At 39.2% G+C, this 25,559-nt stretch overlaps 1 protein-coding gene across 2 annotated transcripts; it reads left to right on the top strand.

Annotated features, from left to right (window-relative positions):
• Window positions 1-283: 283 nt before the first annotated feature.
• LOC6633139 (alpha-mannosidase 2) lies at window positions 284-24,718 on the top strand. Of its 2 annotated transcripts, none has more exons than XM_015170361.3 (5): window positions 284-615; window positions 18,823-19,377; window positions 19,644-21,684; window positions 22,043-22,583; window positions 22,639-24,718. In XM_015170361.3, exons 2-5 carry the CDS (start codon window positions 18,946-18,948, stop codon window positions 23,393-23,395), a joined length of 3,771 nt encoding a protein of 1,256 aa, XP_015025847.1. In that variant the 5' UTR covers window positions 284-615; window positions 18,823-18,945; the 3' UTR covers window positions 23,396-24,718. The 2 variants fall into 2 exon arrangements, with proteins under 2 accessions (XP_015025847.1, XP_002056378.1); XM_002056342.4 differs by lacking the exon at window positions 284-615 and adding an exon at window positions 6,420-6,792.
• Window positions 24,719-25,559: the final 841 nt, after the last annotated feature.

The following is a 25,559-nucleotide window of genomic DNA, read 5'->3' as shown; positions in this document are numbered from 1 at the left end:
CTTTGGTTAAACAGCATATTTATTAATAGCAATGACGTTGTTGCTACAAACCATGTTTTACGACTTTTCGTGCACATCATTAATTATAACTCTAGAAGCATGTTTATAGTTTACATTAATTTAAGAATTATCTTCGTTAAATTGAAATATCTAATTGAACCGTTAAAATACTCGATTACTGTTCGATATTTGTAATTGAGATTTATCGATAGATCTTACAACATTTGCAAATTGGTTGCTTTTTTGCCGTTTGCGTTGCACGGTCACACTGTCCAGCAGCCTCGCGCTTAGTCTTGCTCAACAACAGCGGCCGAACTGAGCGTGCTGCGCGTTTTAATTGATTAAGCGTTATGTTTACATTTGATTAACAAAAACAACGCTCGTTAAGCCGCTCATTTAACGGTCCTTTTAACAAAACTTCAAATTATTTGATAATTGAAACAAGTCTGTTGAGTGTTTGTAACGGTGTGTGCGCGCATTGTTGGTGCAAGGATTACGCGACGCTATGTGTGTATGTGCATGTGTGTAAGTCCAATTTAACAAAATGCAGTGTATTTGTTAAACAAAACTGCGGCAAAAGCAGTGAATAAAACAAGTGCGACGCTATACAAAAAGGTGAGTAAAATGTGCAGGTCACAACAATCAATAGTATTTTCATCCTTTCAACACAGACACAATAACAACCACACACCCACACATACACACACACACAAGCACGCACACATTCAAATGCAACCCTCTGTTTATAATCCCGACCAAAAAAAAAAAATAAGAAACCGGATTCAAGTTTAGTTGAGCGGCAGCGCAAACCAACCAGACGAGACAACTAAATTTGTATTTTGCTTGACTTGAATCAAATTATCAAAATTGCTGCACGTTGTTGATTTTGCGAATGTGTGCTTGCGTGAATGTATGCACGTTCAATTACCGTTACAGCGCACCTGACGCTGTGCGTCAAGGTTGTCTATCACTTGCCTACCCCCCACCAGCATTATCAGAAATTTGTTTGGCCCAAAATAAAAATAAAAAAAAAAATAAAAAAAAAAAGTGACCCAGACAGTCTGGCCACACCACAATATTTGCATCTCCTTTTTGTTGCCTGCGCCGCTGCTGCTGCATTTACAAATTGTTACAAAATTGCGGCATCTTTAATTTATGCAGTCGCCGCCGTCGCAGCAGCAGCAGCAGCAGCAGCCGCAGCGACAGCTTGTCTTTATTTAGCTTTTTAGCTACTCGTTCGCGTTCGAATTAAATTCATTCATTCAGTTTTCTTATGCTTTGCTTCAATTCTCTCGCTCAATGCTGAGCTCGTTTCTCAATTCTTTGCATGCAATAATCGTTTATTTTTTTTATTGTATAATTCAATTTAAATTGATTTTCTACCGACGCTTCTGTGCTTATACTGTTTTGCAAATGCTTTGTGTCTTCTGCTTTCCCCTTTGTCATACGTTTAATATGTTCCCTTTTCTTTGCTTTCTTTGACCTTTTTTCACACACTATTGGCAACGCCGGCGTTGCCGCCGTTGCCGCCGACCCCCGCGTGGCTCCATTAACCACTACACGCTTGTTTCTGCTCTTGAACTTCGTTGTCCATTTCTAATCTCGTTTTGGCTTGTTGTTGTTGTTGTTGCCTTCTGCTGCTTGCTTGTTTGATGTTCTTGTATTGCGCATATACATATGTATGTATGTATGTGTGTATGTATGTATGTATGTATGTATGTATGTGTGTATGTATTTATATATGGATAATCGTTGTTGTGATCAAAGAAAGGTTTGCCCTGTTTGTCGGGTAAAGCTGCGAATAAACAATTTATATTCGGAATCAATGAATATCAATAAATCACTTTCAAGCGTGTGAAATTCTTAGACTCATCAATTTTAAACAATTATCATGTTTCCGAAAATTCACTTCCTTAGTTAATTTGTGTCAAATGATTTAATTCGAAGTTAAGTATTTGAGTTTTCATAGGTTTTTAACATAAATGTTTCAGTTAAGATTGCAACTGAACCGCAAATACACTATTAAATGACAACTATTAACTGTGCCCGACTAAGTGATACCGTGTATTTTGCTACGAGACCTATTTATATTGACATTTACTTAACTTTTGTATAATTTGTATCATTGAGTGTGATTCTTTTTCCATCAGTTTACATAATATTAATTGTTAAATAAGGTTCATGTTTATTTAACAATCGCTCTGAAAAATGTCTGTTCTGTTACATACTCTTGCCAAGTTAAACTGTACCCTGTTTTATACTCTTTTTTAGTGGGTACAGCTTGAAATATTAGAGCTACATTTAGCAACTTTTGCCAATGACACGCTAAAAATACTTGTAAAACATTTTTTTTTGCTATTAGCGAAATGTGAATTAATGATTTGGAACAATTGCATTCCAACACGCAAACCTGGCCTGGAACAATTATTTTAGAGTACAATTAACTTAACAATTCGTATCTAAGCGAGATTTGTTGATATCCAAAGATAAAACATATTATTCGAAAATTAAAAAACGACCAGACAAACCAAAATATTTTAGTACTCGATTAAAAAGCATGAAACAAATACCACGGAATACCCCGAACCAATATTGAACAAGCAAGATAATCTATAAAATACTTTGAAGATTCAAGAACTGCCTCAAATTACTTTCGGTTTCTTTAAAGTTGCCTAAAGTAGACAAGTTGACAAATAGAAGAATTGGCATTTCTTGTTTCTGAATTCGCAAATATCCAATTGGGTAAAAGTTGTATACTCGTAAATACGCTAGTTTGTTGTTGTTGTTGTTTAAATCAATAAATATACTAGTAACTAATTTTGAAGACTGAAAGATAAAGTTGATTAGGTCGCTTCAATCACGGAATTCAACACGTAATAAAAAACAAAAAGCATTAATTAAAAATGAGAAAAACTAGTGTCTACCTTATCGCGAAGTATTACAATAATTATAATTATCTGATTTTTCCATGAATCAGCAGACTCCCTAACAGCAAAATCCCCAGAAGAAATACATTTTTTTATTAACCGGTAAAATGAGACTCAAAAAAAAAAAAAAAAGGTTTTAAATATCATTTCCTTATTGCAATTGAGTTTCGCTTTTTGGGTGGTATTTCGTTTATCGTGACGTGAATTGAGAAAATCTATATAATGGACACAATTCAGTCGAAAACCTGGAGTGGAGAATGCAACGTGGACAAAAGTGCAACAGTTAAAATAACAATAAAGACAACAAAAATAACAAAAGACGACGACTGATGGGTAATGTCACTTGCAGTCGGCCAAGAAGGAACTGATAAACTTTCGAATGCCGAAGATAAAATACCCTGACAAAAATTTAACTCATTTGCAATATATTTCTATGCAAAACTATTGGAATTATTACCTATTGTTCCTATGGGTACTATCCGATGTTAATCAGATCTTGTATCCCATATCTTAGGAGCATCGTATCGCGTTAGGGTTATATTGTAGATTTTGGTGAAACATTTAAGGATAGTTATGTTCATATAAGAACCCGGTTTTCAACAGATCGAATGGCAAGATCTATGACAATAGCCTGGAGCAAAAAGAAGAAGACCAGTTTGTATAGACTAGAATAGAGATAGCGAGACTTGGTTACAACTATTTAGCTTAAAGGTATCCTGAGCTGGTATCCTTCAATGTGTTCTTTAGTTAGTCTCAATAATATTACACTCATTGTTAGGGTATAATAACAGTCATAAACGGCAACAACAAGAAAGCATATAAAACGAGATTTCAATGCAGGAATTTCCATTTCCATTACAAATGCTGCGGTTGATGTTGTTGTTATTGTTGTTGCTGGTTTGCTTGGTTGGGTTTTGTCAACTGCTGGCGATGCGGCTACCGGTTGCGGCTATATGGGGATCGGTATGGGCCATGTTGGGCATGGGAACAGAAAGTGGCAACCGCTGGCACTGCCGCCGCCGCCGTCGTCGTCGTCGTCGCTTGAAGTTTGCAATTTGACAAACGTTGCACGCACTTCGAGTGCTCACTGACTAACTGACGGACTGACTGACGACTGACTGGCTCTTTTCTACCGTTACGTTTTAGTTGAGTGCAGCTCAACGGGCGCTTCGGACCTGGCCCAGAACGTATTGCCAACTCGGGGGAAAATGTGAACGGCAACGTTGACGTTGACTTGAACGAGGACAGTGACCGACTGCTGTCTGCAGCCCAATTGACCTGCAAATCAAGAGAAATGTCCTGCCGACTGCATCGTTGGCGATGATTATACACTGTAAAAAAAGATGCAAGAGCGTATATTTGTTTTGTGTAACAAATGGCTGCAACCGAAAGAAAAGTCTGGCTGTTGATTTTTGCGGTTGGAACCAATATTTTGTATTCAGATTGAGTTCAGCACGCGGGCTTTCCACATCAACGAACACAGTTCTTGGTTCGAACCTCGGTCCATCATATTCTTTGCAACTTTAAGTGGAACATTCGACTCGAACTTGTTCGAACACAACACACATTTTTAGAGTATTGTGCAGTCGATTGCAAACGTTGGCTACATATTTGATTTTTTATGTGTTTGTGCCACTTGGTTGAATGAGACGCCAGCATTTGGGGGCACAGCCAAGTTGCTAGCTGCTCTCAGAAAGCATTTATGCCCCAACATTAACAACAGCTCTTGAGAAGATTGTCGTCTTTGAAGCTGCTGCAATTTGCCGTCCATTGACATGCCCGATTTGTGGCACACACAAAGACTATGTCATCAATTTTTCTAAGGCAGAAACTGTAGTAGGTATGGCTCAAGTGTTGCTTAGATCTGCTACATAAGCTTTATGTAATTCCTATTAAATCCTAGTCCCACAGTATTAGAATACTCCATGGGTCTTATAAATTGAATTAAACCAAAACTTTCTCATATAGTTGTATCACAAGCAGAAGAATCAGGCTAGTATAACTATAGCCAACATTTTAATGAGACTGTTAAAACGAACCTGATGAATTTTGCTATAAAAATAGTAAATTCCATATTTGAATATTCCAAAATGTAGTATGAATCAGAAATAAGAAGAAAACGAGACTAGAACTAGGTGTTGAAATAACCTCTATTGTGTGTAGGGCATGCGCGAATTCGTTGTGCGAGCATTTTGTTTGTCAGTAAATGCCATTTGCACTTGGTCGTCATATTCACGTCGTGTCGCGCCGCATCTTGCGTGGGCTCAACGGATTTGTTCAAGGGCCTGTGCCAATTCCCGGCTTGCTGGTGCTTTTCGTGTTGTCTGTTTTGGTTTCTGCTTTAGCGTTTGCTTTTGCCATCGTTCTCATTGCCTTCGTCTGCGTCGTCCGCATTCAATACACGGCGACCTTCTCCACTTAAAAGTTACTTGATTCTTTGTTTCTTAAGCTCTCCGCTCGTTTCGCTTTTCGCTTTTAGGGCCACTCGAGCGGCAGCCTTCTGTTTGGTGGAGGGGAGGCTCTCTCCCATTCAGTCCGCACATGGCTGCAACTCGCCGCCCTTGCGGTTTTATTTGCAGGCATTCCTTAACGGTTAATTGCTGCACTCAACTGAGCCCAGGTAAGCCCCTTTCAAGCGAACAAGTTGCACCCTTGAGTCTTGCCAATCTACCCGAAGGCATGAACTCACAGCGCTAAGCAGTTCGCAGATTAATGCCATGGTAAAGATTTCCACGTTGTTGCCGTTTGAGTACTTAACAAGTTAAATGGCTCATAGGCAACAAGGTTCAAGAACTTTACAACAAATGTAAGTAAGGGACAAATTCCCTATATACTTAGAATATATTATTTAGATATATTTGATAATTTACTGCAGAGAAGATATAACGAATGTCACAACGGCTGCAAATCGGTTCAGGTTTGAGATAGCACATTATCCTGAAAAATAGGATTTGTACAAATATGCAGAAAATGTAGAATTAGTTAGAAAATCGGTTCATTGTTAAGAAGTGGAAAGTGTATTAGTTTGCGACGCATAGAATACTGATGAATGGCCGCTTTTCTTGCAAATATTAAAATAGATCAAAGTATTTTAATTAACTATCTTAACTAATTTTTAAACAACAGTGGCTATACTTTGGTCTTTAGTTGAAACAATACTTTATTCATATAGGATAAGATTCGAATTCGAATCTTAGTTTTTCAGTTGCCTAAATGAATGCAAGACTCCAAAATTTACAGTTGCAAATACACGAGCGAGCACACGAGCACACGAGCTGAATAAAGATAAAAACAAACGCATTGCTGTTGTTGTTAGCCGAGGCAAAGTGCATGCCGTCGGGCCCGCGCATTGGTCGCTAGCTAAAAGGAGAGCAGCTGTTGCTAGTTGTTGCTGTTATTGTTGTTGTTGTTGTTGTTGTCGTTGTTGCTGGAGCCGAGTCAACGAGCGAAGTAAAAGTCGAAGTCGAAGTTGTTAAAGCCGTTCGCTCGTTGGCTGCGCTCAGTTGCGTTTTGTGCGGCATCGGCAACGGTTGGGCAAACGCGAAAAGTCATATATTATTCCGAAAAGTCGCATATTATCTGTTGTTGTTTTCTCTTGACACCTGGACCTTAACGGGCGTCCCGTTTGCAGGACGTTGAAAATTAGGAACGTGTCAGCTTCAAAGTAAACTAAACGTTTTAACGATTTTAACCTTTTGAGTGTGCCGTGTTCTTAATTATTTGTACGGTAAATGCAATTACCACAACAAATTCAACGCCCAGTTGCTGGAGCATTAAGTGGAGCGAATCTGGTTCCTGGAAGCGGGCAACCCATTTAAAGTGCCGCATTGTTCTTTAATTCCCTTCCACCAGGCATTTACACTGTGTACGTTTGCCTTGATTTATGTTCCTGATTTATTTTACTTTTTTTTTTTGTCGACGCCTCTGTTGTCCTTGGTGTGGCCAGGACTCGGTGGCATGCCATTAAAAGTTGCAGCACAACTTTTCTGATTTTCTGATTTCTGTGTGTGTTAGTTGGCATTTTTAACATGTGCATTTAAATATGTTGTTGGGTATGGATGTGGGGGAAGGAGGTGGGTGAGAACCCTCTAGAGAGGGTGTTGCCACATAAATTTTGATCTACAACCGAGATATGATGTGCTATTCATTAAGTTATTTCCGTTTGCTGCACTCACAACATATATTTTTTAATTTGAGTATTTAATTTTCTTCCTCATTGCAGCAGCTTCCTGTATCTAAGCTGGGTCCTTTGGTTTCATTTCGTTCTTCACTTAATATTCTTTTGTTTATATTACTTAGCTCTGTATATATTAAAATGTTCTATATGAGTATAGTATACATAGTTTTTCCAAGTTAGTTCTGGATTTTCCATAATAGGAAACATTATTTTGCTACCAAAAATTGCAGCATGGGGGTTTTTGCGTGTATTTCTTGGATCTACACAAAATAAACTATGTTTTCTGTTATATATACATTTTTCTATTAATCAACTGTTTACAAAGTCCTTCTTTTCATTTCGCTCTTTAGCTTTTCTGTGCTGCCTCAATAGAGGCCTATCGATTACCTATATCTCTTTATTTAGTTAAGGCTCTAGATATTATCGCACACACACATGCTTGCAGCTAATAACTTGTGTCACTAAAATTAGCCACTAGACCCCCACAAAGCGCACTCGCTGCATGCTGTGTTCCATTTATTCCATTACTTCTCATACTTGGATTTTGTTGCCCTCTCACAACTCCCCCGCATGTTTGTTTCGCTTCCATTCGATGCGGTTATTGTTGTTGGCGTGCTGTCAATTTTCCGGTGGCATTGCCGTTTCCAGCTTATCATTAGAGATGGGTCCGTGTCGTGTCGTGAGTGGAAAATTAAATATTACAGAAATCCCATATGATTCTGTTAAGCATAACAATACATAACACTTTGTGGCTCTAGAAGTGAAAGTAAAGTAGCAATATATGGAATAATATTAATGTTTTTCTAGCTATTAATCAAATATATAAGTAAGTGCCATTTATATAAATTCTTTGAAAACATTTACTCAAAATATTTAAATATGAAATTTGAATATGAAAATATTGCTTATGAGAATATTTACTTTTCGTCTATTGTCTATTGTTTTTCTAAATTTGTTGTCTTTCGTGCTTTTTGGTACACGCCCATCTCTATTTGGAATTTTGTCTTTAAGTTGTTTGGGCATTGTGTGCCGTCTGAGTCCCTGTGGTTGTGTGCCTCTTCAATAGACTTTATTATATGTCATGTCATCATGCAATCATATCGTTTTACCATATAAAATGCGGGGCGCAATATAATCAACATATCAGCCGACGGCTTGGGCTTCAGTTTTGGTCACGGCATCGGTAGTGCTCTCGCAATAAGCGCCGATGGTACCGCTGACAACAACTCTTTGGCCTACAATTCAGGCAGTTGCTAATGATGCGTTACAAAAGCAGAGGGGGCTGCATGGTGATATGTGGGGATCATGAGTTGGCTAAAAGGGTTTGGTACACGTATGCCATGTGTTACGATTTCATGACATTATCAGATCTAGTAAGGCCCATTTAGTTACAGTTAACTGACTACTGCTACAGTTAATACACGTTGGCAGAACATTTCCAACAGGTGCGGAACCAGAACCAATTTCGGCCGTGATATCACTCATTCATTATATGAATCAATTGATAATGAAAATCCATTGAGCGGCTCAAATGAATCTAAAGACTACTTCAAGTGAGTACTTTCAGTTCTTTAGTACTTCAGATACCAAAAATGAAGTAACTATTTGATATAAGGAAAATACTTTCCAGTTCCCACAGAGTTGCGTTTGGTTTACACACGTTTACACACACGCACACTTATGTGTATGAAATTACATGATAAGTAACTGGAAACCTGTTATACATGTACATATAACTGTAGCAAACAATGTGTGTGTTATTTCCCAGCATTTAAACTGCATGAAAATGGAAAAAAAAATAATAATAAAATGAAAAATTTCATAATCAATGCAATAAACGACTCTATTGTTTGTGCTCGTCGCTTTCATAGCTTTTGTTTTTGTTTTAACGCTCCAAGGAAAACAGAATGAATCGAAAAGAACTACTGCTATCCGAAGCTAAAATACCCTTCTAATTTAAATTATGAGGTACTTTTCATGCAACATTTCGTTAATTGGAAATCAAGTTAAGTCAGAAATAAGCAGAAAAATCTCGCATCAGGAATATTTATATACATATACATATGCTAAAATGTAGTGTATATTTATTCTATGGTGTCGGTTATGCCCCATTCAATTGCCTCGTTGCTACTGTTAGGGTATATTAAAACACACGAATAAATTTCCTTTCCTCTGCGTATGTTTTTCACAGAAAGAAAAATAGAAAAAAGGCAAAAAAAAAAAAATTCTTCACGCCCCTTTGTGGAGTGCTCCACAACGTTAAACTCTCACGTTTTAAATTTTATGACCAGGCATTTTTGTGCTTTATCAGCGCTTTCCAGCACTTATTGCTCTGCTTTAAGGCTAAAACGTGCATTGAAATTTCTCGCCAAATGCTTTAATACAAGTACTTGAGTGCCTTAACGGCTTCTGGAATTCACTTTGTTGTTTCTTAGATGGCTAATTCATGAGAAAATAATTGCAAGTCGTTTAAAACTACAAACTTACAAGAAGCCTGCGAAATGGGTTCCATTATTTGCATACAAAACACAGCACTTAAACGGGATTAGTGTTGCAAAGTGACATTGTATATATGGGTCGCTGTTAGGCTCTTAATAAAGTACTTAAAGTGACCATGGAAGATCCACGACTTGCAGAGAAAGTTATGCCATGAAATATAATATAGTAATATAGTAATATAGTAATATAGAAATATAGTAATATAGTAATATAGTAATATAGTAATATAGTAATATAGTAATATAGTATCTCATTTATATTTTCAATATTGATTCTTTATTTAATCACAATATCTAGTCTAATATTTAACTTGTTCGCAATATCTTAACTGTTAATTCATATTATTTATATTTTACTTTTTCTTGAGCACTTATTAAGTTGAATTTCTCTTCAGAGACATATTATCTTAATCGTCCTCTCTTTGTGATTTATGCATTTAATTAAATGTCCGTAATCTCTCCTGACATTATCCTCTCTAAAGAGCCGTTGCCAATGACTTTCCATTTAATCAATCGCTGTTTTCTGCAATTTAATTGCAAAATGTTGTATAATTAAATGGCATGATTAATTAATTTCTGCTTTGTTGTACACCAAGGAAGTCTTTATGCAAATATCTGCGAGCCACTTTCACAGGCCATTTCACAGTCATTAGCTAATGTCGTTGGACAGAACCGGGTTATGGCCATAACGCCCTGGCCTGACGAAAAAGAGTCGATTTAATGGTTCTGTAAACTGAAAAAAAAAAACCGAAAAGATTGTCTATCTTCGGCACGTCGAAGATTTAATACCCTTGCAGAGCGAACCTTTCATAGTGCACATAATGCTTTGCTCATATCTAAGAAGCAAAGGAAAATAGTTAATGTCGAGAATGGTAAAAATATCTTCAAAAACAACAAGTCTTGCAAACAAGTTAATTTTCGAGCGATCATATGATATAGTCGCCCGATCTGGCCGTGCATGACGATAGCTTTAAAGCTGAGAGACTACTTCGCATAGAAACAGACAGATTGACATGGCTATATAGACTCGACTGATCAAGAATGTATATGATTACTTATAATATAATATAATATATATATATATATATATATATAATATAATATAATATATATAATATATATATATATATATATATATATATATATATATATATATATTATATTATATTATAAGCTAATATTATATTTATTATAAGCTATATATATATATATATATATGTATTTATGCGTTACAACCTCAAAACATTATTATAATACTCTCTGCAAGGGTAATAGAACACACACAATAAAACTAAACAAAGCTCAGACCCATTAGGCAATCGTTTTGTGACCCAAGCCCAACCCAAGTGCCTTCCTATTTTGAATATGGGCTTGCGACCCCAACTGGTAGAAAAAAAATATACATACACTGGTTTCTTCGGTGAATTTTTGTCAACAAATTTGATATGCTAACATCGTGTCTTAACAGTTTTTCTATTTGTGTAATATTATATATATTTGTTGTGGCATTTTATATGCCGCATGTATAAAAGCTCATCTTTCAGTTAAGCAGACAAATGTCCTTCTTGTGGAAAGTTTGCACAGAATTCTCATGTGAAATCATTTCATCAAGTTTGCGCTTAAACCGTTTGGGAATTCGACTCACACATTATGATTTGATTGCCTTGAATGTGCTTTTTGTAGCTACAGAGATTCGAGTTTATTATTAAAACTGGTGACATTATTCTCGAATTAAGCACAACCACAATCACAAGTTTCATTTAAGAGAACATAACATTTCTTAAACTGACTCAGCTCCTTAGGCTTGGCAGCTGCAAAGAATCCAAAAAGCCAGGAGTTAGAAAAAGTTAAAAGAAACCATCTGCAGCTGGCCATGTTGGCATTATCGAAATAAACAAAGAACTGTTGCGTTAAAAGAATCTGTCTGATAGTTTCTAAACACCTCGAGAAACAAGAGCTATCTTGCAGACCGAGCCTTCTCATAATGTCGCCCTTTTTATAGCTCGTATTTAAGAAGTATAGGGCACACAGTTAATGCTGAGTATGATTAAGGTATCTTGAAAAACAAAAAGTTTTTCATACGAGAACCTTATTTTCGACCAATCGTTCCTATGGCACCTGTATGCTTAAGTGATCCGATGAAAAGAATATTTTGCATAAGTGTTAAGCTTATTAATGCCGAGTTTGATCAAGATATCTAGAAAACAAAAAAGTTTTCCATGCAACAACTTAAGTTAACAACTTACTGTGCGCAACGAATGCAAAGTTACTATAAATGAGAAACATGACTATATCAACTTGAATGTTGATCAGGAATATACTTTATGGGTCGAAGTGGTCTCCTTCTAATCGTTACTCGAATTTTTATGACAAATTTGAGTCTTGTTTGAATAAGACTCTCAGATCGTCGAGTTATATATATAGTTGCCAGCTCAAACATGAATATATAGACTCAGCTGTTGATGCGTATAGGGCATATAATATATTCCTTACGGGATCAGGTTATATACATATCCATTATAGCCTTCGCTTTCTACTTTTCAATGGGTACAGGGTATTTAAGCATGTAAACCCTAAAAGACATATTATATTTTGGCAAACCTTTTTTCTCGCTGTGCATAAGTTTAGATGGGTCCCTTAGTTGGCGACCCTTTGGAGCTTGTCGTTGTTGCTATTATTGTTGTTGTTGTTCTCCATATGTCATAAAGCGACGCTGTAAAAATGACTAACTAGTCCGCAGGTCTGTTGTGACTTTATTCGATATATATCTGTATGTGTACTTTTATTTGTATCATCTGTATATGTGTGTCTGTGACTGTATCTATATCTGTATCTGTATCTGTATCTGTTTGTGCGCGTCTAACGGCTTTTGAGTCCCAATGGCGCTGTTGCTGTTCAGTTCGCTTAAACTGCTTTTGGCTCAATTGCAACTGACATCGACATAAAGCAATTTGTGCTATGTGATTGTTGTTGCACTTATTGTTGTTTTTTGTAGTTAACTGTTGGTAGTGGGTGAGCGCCACACAGTCGGCCGAGATTATCTTTAATGCCTGCATACATCATTTAGAGCATGCAGCAGCTAGTAAAGTTAATTTTTCCGGGCATGTGCCTGAACAGATTAAAAACTCTCCTAACTATAGTAATAATATATATATAAATATATACGTATGAATATATATATATATATTTTTATTTATACCCACAATATATAGAAGCTGTTGATGTTGTTTTTACCTTGTTTGTTGGGTCGTTGCCTATGCTAATGGGCCTTTTTCGGTTATGTTTTGGCGCACATGTCGTGCCCACGAGCTCAGACCCCTAAAGACCCCGCCCTGCACTGAAGCTCACGCTCATCGTAGTTGAGAGCGGAAGATGACTAACTATCTTAAGCTCTATTACCGGTCCCGCTGGGCCTATCTTCCCTCGTTCAGTCTGTGCCTGTCTCTGTCGATTTTCAGTGCTTGGCTGCTTTGTTTAATTAAAATCTTAAACTTTCCACAGAGTTCCTGAGTGCTTTTGTGCTGGTGTCAACAGCAGAGCCCTTCACATAATCGCCGCAAACACAAATACACACTCACACACACACACTTATTTTCCAGAGGTTCGCTACTGCATTTTCCGGCGGAAACTTTTGTGAAATTCTCAATTTGGCTCTCAACTGCAGTTGCAATTGATAAATGCCAAAGTGTTGTTATTGTTTACAACATTTTCTGTCTTTAACAAGTTTCTCTCGTTCTAATACTTACTTTCCTATTGTGAATTTGTGAGTTATCTTTGTATTCAAACTTTGGGTCGGATCAAAGTATAACTAATATTTAAGCACTAAGAGACGTACATGAACTTTACTTGAGCTTTGCAGATATTTCGTGCACAGAACTTATCAATGTTTCTCTCTTTAGTTTGGCTAGCTTTTGTGATGGTTGCGAAATTTGCAGCTTTCATAGATATTATGAAATTATTATTATTTATATTAATGTTAAGCGTTTGTCTACACAGACACACTGACAAAAAAGTCTAAAGTAAGTTTACGGTTTTTATCCAATATACAGACTTCATAGATTCGAAGCTAATTACTACGATTTCCCTTACAGCTATTCCAATACGTATAAACAAATACCTTCGATGAAAATAAAGTTTTCATTTATTTCTATTTGTACCTTAGTTTTCCATTTGTATGCTGACAGCAAAAGGAGCAAGCCATCGTTTCCATGCATTTTACCAACTCTGGCAATTTCCTGCCAGTCAAATCCAATTCGAATTGAAATTATTACCAAAATTTACTAGCACAAAGAACAACAACAACAGTTTAGACTGCATAACACGCTGTGAACTCTGATAAACAAAGTTAAAAATTGAATTCGAGTGCTTTCAGAAAGTTTTCGTAAACCGGGCAAAAAAAAAAAAGATCAAAAACAAAAACTAAAAACAAAATTGTAACTTTTTTCGGGTAGGCAGCAATCAATGCGTTCGGCTATACGCAGCCACAACTACATATGGGAAATGTGAACTACAATACGTTGACTTTGTGGCAGCAAAACAAAGGGAAAACTCAGCTCCAGTGGCAGGCGGAAAAACTTCAGGACTTTTGGTTTTCGACCTGGGCATCAGTTTGTCATTGTTGGTTGTTATGTTTCTTGCTGTTGTTGTTGTTTTGGATGCATGCAAAACGGTTTGCAGCACAATAATCACAGGAAAAGCAGTTTGTGAATTGCATGGTCGACTACGCGATACCCTGCTGAAATTATAACATCTTAATTTCATATCATGTTTTTTATTCTTTTCCGTTTCGGTAATTGCAACAGTTTTAGCAACTCATAAATTCATCTCCTGCCTATTTATGGCTGTAGATTGAGATTGAGAGATAGACTATTTAAAACTTACAGTTCTTACAGATCGTGCAGACCAAAGGTTATAAAAAATTGACAAACAAGGCTAAATGAACTTGACTTACAATGATACTTTAGAACATATAAACATATACATGCATGTGTATTATGTATAGTAATAAGAGCTGTTAGCTCCTCTACCTGTTACAAACATTGTCACAGACCGTGCATAGCCTAATTCAAGGCGTCTTAGCCACAGGGTGTTAAAACCGAACCAAAACATTTTTGAGCTGGAATGACTCGCATATTGCGCAAAAGGACTGGCGACAAACCAAAAACCAAGCAATGGCAACGAGCTACCATGTCAAACAGGACATCAACCAGACGAGCTACTGAAAACAACTGTCCGTCCCTTGGCTATGGCCAGAGCAATTTACGATGAAATCAAATTTGGCTAAAAAGTTTTTGCCCTTTCGTCCAACTAATAAGTCGGAATGTGTCAGCAGACGGTTTGATTTGCAAACATTTCGACAGTTGACTTAAAACGAAGCTACGTTTAAACATTTCCCACATTTACGGAAATGCAGAAATTTAAAATCTCTTGGGCCCGTACATTATCGCTTCGCTAAAGTTAGGCACAAACTTGCTGATTAGGATAAATCATATGGAAATAAGCTTTGAAAAATACTCTTCTAGACTCATAAAATACCAGTCTTAGATTTGGGAATTGCGCGTTAAGCATGGAAATGTTTCGCAGCTATTCAGATTGATAAGCGTGTTGTTAAAATGCGTGTACCATTTATATGTGGGAATGTGTGTATGTATAAATGTGTAGATGTTCTCTTTGACCAAAGGGGAAATTAAAGTAAATCATATTTTGACGTAGTGCCCTACTATGCAATTCTCATAGATGCGAGTAAGAAGAACAGTTTTTCAAGTTTTAAGTCAAGTTTAAATAAATAGTATTTTTTAGCTACTGCCCTACTATGCAAATCTCATTATTTTGAGTAAGAACAACCGGTTCTTATGCTTTGAATATTAGTGTTCCATTAACATGTTGTGCTCTCACCTGATAAACTCGATCGCTGATCACGCCAATTAACTGCCTTCTCTCTCTCCTTTATTAAATACCTCTTCATTTAGCCGTATTCTAACATGCTCTGTACTTCTTTTGTTTTAAGTAATGTGCATATAAGAGAGTTTGTCCGCCTCCTGCCTATAGAAGATGGCAATAAAATATCCGTGCGTGTGCATGTGAATTTACGAGCAAGTATATATATATACATCTATATATATATATATCAATTTATGTAATTTAAATTAAATAATTTATTGAGACCAACTTCAAGCGCAATTTACTACATTATTCTTAACAAGTATTAAATAACAGAAAATCAAGTAAAAACTTAACAACTAACTTTTGCTGTCGAAAAAGAAGGGCAGGTGAAGTAAGAGAAGCAATCCATTCAAATTTTTTTAAAATCAGTGAAGAAATTGAAATGAAAGATGGCATAAAAAAAACCCCCCGCTGATAATGAAAATTCTAACAGAAACGCAATCAATTGCATGCTTCAACTTAAGCATCAGCTTCTCTTCTTAAGCTGAAAGCCCTCTTGAATTATTTCTCAGTTTTCCTGCAACTTGAGAAAAGTTATGACAGCGAAGCGAATGATATTTTGCAATGTCAATTGAAAGGCACTTGAGTGGCACTTGATAAATGTTTGTATATATTATTTTTTATAATACTGCCAATGGGACTCTAGACGAAGCGCGTCTTTAAACGTTAAGATGACATGCAAAGAAAATGGGTAAAAAATCCCCAACTGACGTGTAACACGCGCAATGTTAGTTCCAGTTCCAGTTTACCCCCTTCCGCAACCCAACCGCCCGCCGCACTTCTAATGAGCTTAAGCAAGAGTTTTACACTTTTTTTATACGCTTGGCACATTGTGACTTGTTGTTGGTAAGGTGCGCAGGGGAAGGGTACAACGTTTAACTTAACTGCTGAACGTGTCGAGAGGGAGACACATATTTGCATGTTGCCAGTGGCAGGTGCTCTCCGGAGAGAAGGGGGGCTCAGAGCAAACGTCATTTAATGGCCGCTGATCAGCATGCGAGGGGCTTTGACTGTGGCTGTGCTAATTGTGTGTGTGTGTGTGTATGTGAGTGTGTGCGCTTGATGTGTGTGTGGCTAATTGAAACATTGGTTAAGGGGGGTCCCAGCAGCAGCTGACACTTAAGCTCTTGACTGTGTAGTTTAGTAAAGCTTTTCGCTTCAGATTAAAATTAATGCAATTCAAATTTAGCTTCCATAAATGTCTCTAATGTCTCTAACCCTCTTTCCCTTTCTCTCTCTCTCTCTCTGTATGTTCCTCTCGGCGAGCCTATTAAACAATTATTTGAAAATTGTTTTGCATGGCGGATGCGTAATGCATTTCCCTGTTCCCAACACACATACGCACTGTGTGCCAACGCACAGGCAACCAATTTTGTGGCCAGCCCAGGCAAAGTTTTCACAAACTTTATGCCAGTATGCACGCGTTTGTGTGTGAATAGTTTCTGATTGAGTTTTGAATATTCTACTTTTTTCTTCTATTTTAGGTACTTCTGGTTCGTTAGATCGTCGAGGGTAAAGTAATTTGCTTGCCTTGACTTTTTGACTTTGCCAAACTTGCATTTTGCTGCGCTTTGTGTGAGTGCAAAAATTGCGGCATAAAGTATATTTTATTACGGACTAAGTTTAAATTAATTGTGAAAAATAAAGTAATGTAGTTGACTGAATTTATGATACATATAATGAAGCCTTCACTTATGATATGTAAATGAGCACAGGGGAGAGACGTGCGTAGAGCAGGAATTGTCTACGAATCTTAACAACTCCTGCAGAATAGAATAGAATAATAATGATTTTATGATAATTATATTTGCATAGTTAACTATAAAATACAAAAAACGTTTAAGAATTCAACGCAAAAAGGAAGTGAAAAATTCTGAATGCTCTCCCAAGAGAACATTTGTTACTTGAAGTATTATTATATTATTTTGATACACATTGCATTAGGTAGCCGAAATACAGGCGCCCTCATCTGTACCGACTGTTATTAGCATAATTGATAGAACGTAATTTGTAATAATTTAATAATTAGGCAATTACCCGCATTTGCCCGCAAACTATTTATAGTTTATTAAATGCAAATTGCGTTCAGCATTCGGTGTGCGGAATTTCGAATTTAATGCTTTACACATTGGCAAATTTACTTATGCCACAAGCGCGCAGGTCCTGAAACCAGGTCCCACCCACAACAGCCGCCCTACCCCCCTACTCTGTTCAACGTGACCAAGAACTATTCCACATGTATGCGCAATATGCGTGACAGACATGCGAAGCATTTTCGGGATGTGCCTTAATTAAATTTTCGCAGGCAGCGCATTTGGCTGGGTTTGCGTGTTTGTTTCTTCTCTCTGCTCTGTGTGCTCCTTACCGCCCAACTGCTTGGCTTATCCTGGCGTGTATTGTATGCAAGAAATATTCAATGTGATGTAAAATATTATAGCACTTGATGTCGAATCGAGACAAAGCAGAATCGATGAAAGGAATGGGCGTTGCGTGGCAACATCTTTAATTTATGAACACAACTGAAATCAAGGATTATAAAATGATTTTTTAATAAGGCTTTCGTACAGTCTAAAGAGTTTCTAACTGTTAGAGTTCATGCCTTGCACTGCAAGCTTTCAGCAATTATTTTATCCAGAAACTTTCTTTTTTAATGGCGAGAATCAATAGCATTTAATGCTTGAGATTTGTGTGCCTTATATATTCTAAATTCCGCATGGCTGTGCTTTGTTAAATCGTTTGTCTGTTGTGCATCGTTAGTTCATAAATTATTTAATTGGTAATCTACTCTTCAGCTGCTCTGCTGTGTTCCCCTATTTTCACTCTATCTGCTTCAAGTCTTTGTTGAGGTTGTGGTCATATTGTGTTCGAATTCATATGGTTTGAGCGTTTGCTAACACGTTCCAGACCACGGTTCTGAGAGATCCTTGAATTCTGCTTGGGCTTTAAGCTTTTCATTTTAATAGTGCATTAAAGTGCAATACTCGGGTTGGCTCTCCTTTTTACGACCATTAATAATTGAATAAGAGCTTAAGACTTTGCTTTCCTCATATGCACAAATCAATCTTATATTTTTCTTAACAAAATTTAAATGATGGTCTTGCAGGAAACACTTTCTTTATAAAAATATTTATATAGTAAATTACTTGCCCGTTAACTGAGTATTTGTTAGTCAACCAGTTCAGCAACTGTCTGGCTGCCAATTATAAAATCCTTTTGAAATTCGCACTTAAATCCTTTGGCTTCCATTGCGATGATGATAATGATATTCTTTTTTTAGCCGTTGCAGATACAGGCACAAAGGAGCAGTTTTCAAAGACGTCCATCGCGACATACAAAAGCAGCGCAACAAAGGAGCAACGAGGAAAGCTGGCCTAATCCGCCGTAGAGGCCCGCGCGCAACATGTCCTTTAAGCTCTTCCGACGCGGCTCGGCGCGCTGCATTGGCCTCCTGTCGGCATTTGTGACCATTTTGCTGTGCCTGTACTACATTTCAATTGGCCAGCCCAATCAGGCGCACAGCACGGATACCAATGCACTGGGTCTGGCTGTGAGCGTGAATCGTGCCCACGAGTCGTCTCTCAACAGCTTCAATGTGGACGCTGGCAAAAGTGCCGCCCATCAGTTGCAGCAGAAGCAGCAGCCGCAACACCAGCAGCAACAGTTGCCACAGCAGCAAAAGCATTATCCCAGCACGCAGCAACACGAGAATCTGGACTCGAATGCAGACGCTGAGACGGTGCGGAATGTGCACTGGGGCGACAAGTGTTACGTGCTGCTCCAAAGCAAAACAAACATAACAGCGTCAGAGGAGCACAGCAGGTTTGATTTTCAGGTATGTACGCACAGATTGCCCTTATACTAATGCGGCTAATACCCGGCTTCATCCGGGTCAAGTACTAATGCCCTGAAGCCCCTGTCAATAGACAAAAGAGCTATAACAGCCAGAAGAAGGCATTGCCAGAGTATTTATCAGTCGACCTAATCATGTACAACCGCCTTTCCAACTATGTAATAAGCTAGAGACATGATGTCCAAAATACATATATATCTCCTCTATTATATGTAAGACAAGCCCATAATTCTTATCTCCATCCACAGCCCGAATGGATGCGCTCCAAGGAGTACTGGGATCGCGGCTTTGAGGAGCGCTACGAGGCGCAGAAGAAGGATAAACAGCGGCCACCTTTGAAGGTCATAGTGGTGCCGCATTCGCATAATGATCCCGGTTGGCTGAAGACCTTCTTCAACTACTTCCAGTCGGACTCGCGGCAGATACTCAATTTGCTGGTGACCAAAATGCAGGAGTACAAGGACATGACCTTTATCTGGTCGGAGATTAGTTTCCTGCAGCTCTGGTGGGATCAGGCACATCCCACCAAGCAACGCGCTTTGAAGCGCCTGGTAAACTCTGGACGCATAGAAATCACCACCGGCGGCTGGGTGATGACGGATGAGGCCAATGTACACATTTATCCCATGCTGGATCAACTCATCGAAGGTCATCAGTGGCTGAGGAACAATTTGAATGTCACGCCCAAGGTGGGCTGGTCCATTGATCCCTTTGGGCATGGCAGCACGGTGCCATATCTGCTATCCGGCGCACAATTCGAGGGTGCGATTATACAGCGCATCCACTATGCATGGAAAGAGTGGTTCGCGCGCCAGCAAAGCGGCGATTTTATATGGACTCCCTACTGGCGCTCGGCCAAGGATCAGGGCAAGCTGCTGACACACAATATGCCCTTTGACATATACTCCATCAAGGGCTCCTGTGGCCCGCATCCCTCCATCTGCCTGAACTTTGACTTTCGCAAAATACCCGGCGAATACACGGAATACTCTCTAAAGGCCCAATATATAACCGATGAGAATGTGGAGGAGAAGGCCCAGCTGCTGCTGGAGCAATATGCACGCACCGCCTCCCTATTTCCGCACAATGTGGCCCTCATTCCTGTCGGCGATGATTTCCGTTACAACAGGGAGCGCGAGGTGGACCAACAGTACAGCAACTACAAGAAGCTCATCAGCCACATTATGGCCAACAAGCGTCTGTACAATGTGGACATTAAATTTGGCACGCCCAGCGACTATTTTGCGGCCATACGTCAGCGCATGGGCGACAACAAGGCGTTTCCCAGCTTCAAGGGCGATTTCTTTGTCTACTCGGACATCTTCTCGGAGGGTAGGCCCGCCTATTGGTCAGGCTACTTTACGACACGGCCCTTCTACAAGCTGCTAAGCACCGAGCTGGAGCATAATTTGCGTGCCGCCGAGATACTCTTTACCATTGCCTACAATACGGCACGCCAAGCGCATCACGAGGATGCCATCAAGATCTATGAGAAGAACTACGAGCAGATAATACACGCCCGGCGCAATCTGGGCCTGTTCCAGCATCACGATGCCATTACGGGCACCTCCAAGGGAGCGGTGATGCGTGATTATGCCATGCGCCTGTTCGACAGCACCCAGAACATGGTCAAGATGCAGGAGGCGTGTGTGGAGCTGCTGTTGCAGAACTCCAGCTCACATCAGCACGGCTTTCTGCTCAGTGAATTCGAGCGGGATAATTTTAGCAAATTGCCACGCAAAATGCCCATACAGCTGACCAATCCGAGCGCTTCTTCTAGCAGCGACGAGGCCAGCGACACCAACGCAGTCGACGAGGAAGAGACATCTGTGCCGTTGGCCAAGAATGCCGAGGCCAGCTTTGTGATCTTCAATGCGCTCACCCAGCGGCGCATTGAAATTGTCACGTTGCGCGTCCAGCAGCCCAATGTGCGCATCTACAACGACCACGGCGTGGAGCTCAAGCACATCCAGATCAATCCCGTCTGGAATATCACCAACGTCTATGAGCAGGGTTTCAATGAGCGGCTGCAGGCGAATAGCGGCCGCATACGCACCTCCATCCGCCAATTCGAGGTCATGTTCGTGGCCGAACTGGAACCCCTATCATTGAGCACCTATCGCGTCCAAGTGGACGAGTTCAACTACAAGCGCAACATCGCTACCATCTACTGCGACGACTGCACGGAGAAGGCGGCCGTCGTCGAGCCTCAGCCTCAGACGGCAACAGGCAGTGCCACGCCGCGCAACGTCAATGTTGTGGAGTTTGAAGCGAAGGCCAAGCCAGCGGGTAAGCATATACAGTAAATAGATACACAATAATACTAATCACAGTACTAATGAAGCGTTAATACAAGTCGACCTTAACCTACCTCCCAAACCCATCTCGAGAGTGTAGTATAAAGGCGGCAGAGAATATATTTGGCTTGAGCTGTAAAAAAGCTCATAAGTATTCTACGTATCCATCTGGAATTGACCCAAAATTTAATGATATTACACTTCCATCCAATAAACTCTTGCAATCTTTGCAAACAGAGTGTGTACACCTCGTAACTCTTGTTAAATATTTAACTATATATCACATATAAATAATATAAGTCAGTTTTCAATCGATTTATTAATTGAGACATTCGTTTGAACACCGCCAGGTGACATCCAGCTGGAGAATGCCCACATGCGTTTGCTGTTCGATGAGAAGAGCGGCTTCCTCAAGACCATCACCAGAAAGAACAAGCAGCAGCAGCTGCTGCAGCCGATGCAATGCGCTGTTAAATTTTCCGCCTATCGGAGCGCCCAGTTCCATTCGGGCGCGTATCTCTTTAAGACAGATCCCGAGCAGAGCGAGGCCGAGAGGGATGTGCTGGAACAGTATGACGATGTGCGCATCATAATCACCTCGGGACCCATTGCCAGCGATGTGACGGTCATCTATGGACCCTTCCTGGCACATACTGTGCGCATTTTCAACACGCGCACCCATCTGGATGCGGCTATTTATATAGAGAACGACATTGACTTTGAGCCGCCGCCAAAGAATCGTGAAACGGAGCTGTTCATGCGCCTGATCACGAACATTGACAACATTGCGCCGGCGCCACTGCAGCGTGATCCGCTCAAGGAGCCCACCGAGACAAGCATGCCCGAATTGCCCGTTTTCTACAGCGATCAAAATGGTTTCCAATTTCATCAGTAAGTGCTGGTATATCAACGATTATATAGATCTAAATCTGTGCTCTCTCAACAGGCGCATCAAGGTGCCTGCGATTGGAATTGAGGGCAACTATTTTCCCATTACCTCGGCCGCATTTTTGCAGGATGCTCGCCTGCGGCTGACACTGCTCACCACGCACGCTCAAGGCGCCGCCAGCTATGAGCCTGGCCAGCTGGAGGTCATGTTGGACCGTCGCACACTCTATGACGATTATCGCGGCATGGGCGAGGGCGTTGTCGACAGTCGCCTGACGCGTCACAAGTTTTGGCTGCTGGTAGAGGACGTGCCGCTAACTCAGAATGTGGATAAACCGCCCAGCTACAAGGTACTCAGCTTGCAGGCTCAACAATTATCCAATGGACTGCGCTACCCACCGAACATCTACTTTTTGAGCAATTTTGAGCAGCCGCAAGCGGCGCTACAGCCGCTGGTGCGCCTGCTTCCACATGGCGCGCTGCCCTGCGATGTGCATCTGACCACGTTGCGCACGCTCTCCGAGTCACAGCTGCAGCTGTTTCCGTCCGCCTCGGCGCTAATGGTGTTGCATCGTCAGGGCTACGATTGCAGTATCAGCTCACAGCATCTGGACATGAGCAGTCTGTGCCCGCTGACCGGCAACGGTCTGGGCGACGTGCGCTTTGGCGATCTGCGTCTGCTGAGCATCGAGGCGACCAGCCTGACGGGCTTGCCCAAGCATATGCAGCCGCAGACCATGCGCTCGCTGGCACAGATCACGCTGGAGCCCATGGAGCTGCGAACCTTTAATCTTACCTTTCGTGGGGAACTGTAAGCCCCGCGAGGCTACTGGACAGCAGTGGCAGTTAGTGTAGCTCCTATGCTTGCGTTGTATCTCATGTGTAACAAACGACAAAATATTTATTGTATTTATTTGATGGTTGATTTAAGTTCTTATATATTTAGCTTTTACGTACGGACAAGTGCATGTTATTTAGCTTTATTAACAGATCGTACACTCTCTTTCGCGTCTCACACATTTCAAAGTACAAAGCCCAGAGCATTGTTATCATATACCAAATTTATCTATGTGAATGTATATGCAATAGATCATTTTACTGCCCGTCAGCATTCCGTTTAAGCAACTGTCATATCCGAGCTCTATAAAAATCTATAACTCTAACTGTGCGGTCCACAATTTGTGCAATAATCCTAATATAATCTTAGTTAACTCCTACAAATTCTTAAGTTCTATAAACTAGATAAAGTTAAATCTTCTGTTTATTTTGCAAAGTTTGTTAAGCTAAAACCAACAGATTATGTCTCAAACTATTCTAATATTTTTTCTAGATAATTATACATAACTTTTGGTTTGTAAGCTCCTTGGACATAACCTCTGACTAGATAAAATCCAATTTTGGTGGATCTAATATGCAAATTCTTATATACATAATTTATCTAACTTAAGGCCAACAGACAATATCTACATTTATTCTAATTTGAAATTGATTTAAACATTTTTTTTCTTTTGTAGCTTGCCAGATTGGCCTTGGTTACAATTAGTAGAGCTTAAAGATAATACTTATAGCATATAAATATTTAGCTGAAAATATTTAGACCGCGTATTAGTGAAAATTTGTTCAGTTTTAGCCACAAATGTTGAATTTTTGTTGCCTTCTATTTATTTAGACTGATTAGCTTAAAATATACGCAAAACGAAGAAAAAAAGGAAGAAAAACAAAAATTAATCAATGCTTATTTAGCAAATATCTCAATTAAAGAAAGACACTTGACTAACGGACGGATGGATAGCAGAACAAAAAGGAAAAAGAGTTAAGCCAAATATTGAAGTACATTAAATACCTAATACCCTATAATTATGTTCGCTCTAATTTTTTTTTATTTTTCTTGTATATAGTTCTAAAAGGCACGGTAAACGATAGCTCTAATATAAAACCGAAACTAACCCATTTAGGCTAAGCAACATTACCTGTAGTGCTGTACTTTATAAACGTAAACGAATCTTTGATATAAAATACATACAAAATATTACATAGTTACTAACTAAACAAAATATTTACAATTGTAAAGCCTCACATGTACCGAAAACAAAATGCATTCAAACCAAGCAAATATATTATGAAACTACATAGGATAATACACTGAATGAAAAAAGACGAAAGCTAAGCAAGAACAGACATTTTATGAGTTGGATTTTAAACATATATGTATTTATATTTGATAATATATATGGAAATATTAGCGTGACAAATTCAATGTAATTTTATGAATTCAAAAAGAATAAAGTATTAATTGAAACCAAATGTAATCAGGTTAAGCAGGTAGTTAACCATTCAACATTAATTTTATATCTAATCCTGAGACGTTATATCTATAGTGGAGTACTTGGAATCCTTAAGGAACACGTACTATAAAGATCTACTAGGATAAAATTTCAATTTCTACTTATCACAATATCGGGCATAACTTGGTCATTTCACGGACAATCCTGATATCCTTTGGGCAGCAAACAGACCTTATCCTACCAATTTTCAATAAACAATAAAAAAGGAAGAAAAGCCTTTAAGGATTGGCTACTTCTTTCAATAGGGCCGCATCCTTACGGATCCTGATAAATTATGTGTCAAATAATTAATACTGGCCAGGGCTATCAACTGGCCAAACGACATCCAAACTGCCAATATAGTTTCTGACAAATTGTGGATTTTGTATTTTTAGCCTCTTTTCTTGAGGTCCGCGACTTAAAATTGTACACAGCCTGGATTCTTAGATGACCCCAATAAACTTGAATCCATATCGTTAGTGCTGGTCCTTGCGAACCTAACGCACCATGTTCTTCCCAAACCTGCAAATCCTGGCTGAGATAGAGCTCTAAATAGAATGTTCCGTTGAGAAAGAAACATTCAAGTCCTGTGTCAAACTCGTATGGGCCCGAGCTATCTATCAACTAGCTATGGGACAAATGTTTCAGTTAGTCA

Source organism: Drosophila virilis, chromosome 2 (assembly GCF_030788295.1).
Source record: "Drosophila virilis strain 15010-1051.87 chromosome 2, Dvir_AGI_RSII-ME, whole genome shotgun sequence".
Classification (NCBI taxonomy): domain Eukaryota; kingdom Metazoa; phylum Arthropoda; class Insecta; order Diptera; family Drosophilidae; genus Drosophila; species Drosophila virilis.
The sequence above is the reverse complement of the archived record's forward strand: the minus strand, read 5'-3'. Positions and strand labels throughout refer to the sequence as shown.

What these genes read in the sequence shown, in the direction of transcription:
- LOC6633139 (XM_015170361.3), top strand. Translation starts at nt 18,946, where the DNA reads ATGTCCTTTAAGCTCTTCCGACGCGGCTCGGCGCGCTGCATTGGCCTC. An exon ending in ACAGCAGGTTTGATTTTCAG is followed by an intron (nt 19,378 to 19,643) that starts GTATGTACGCAC and finishes CTCCATCCACAG; the next exon opens with CCCGAATGGATGCGCTCCAA. An exon ending in AGCGAAGGCCAAGCCAGCGG is followed by an intron (nt 21,685 to 22,042) that starts GTAAGCATATAC and finishes GAACACCGCCAG; the next exon opens with GTGACATCCAGCTGGAGAAT.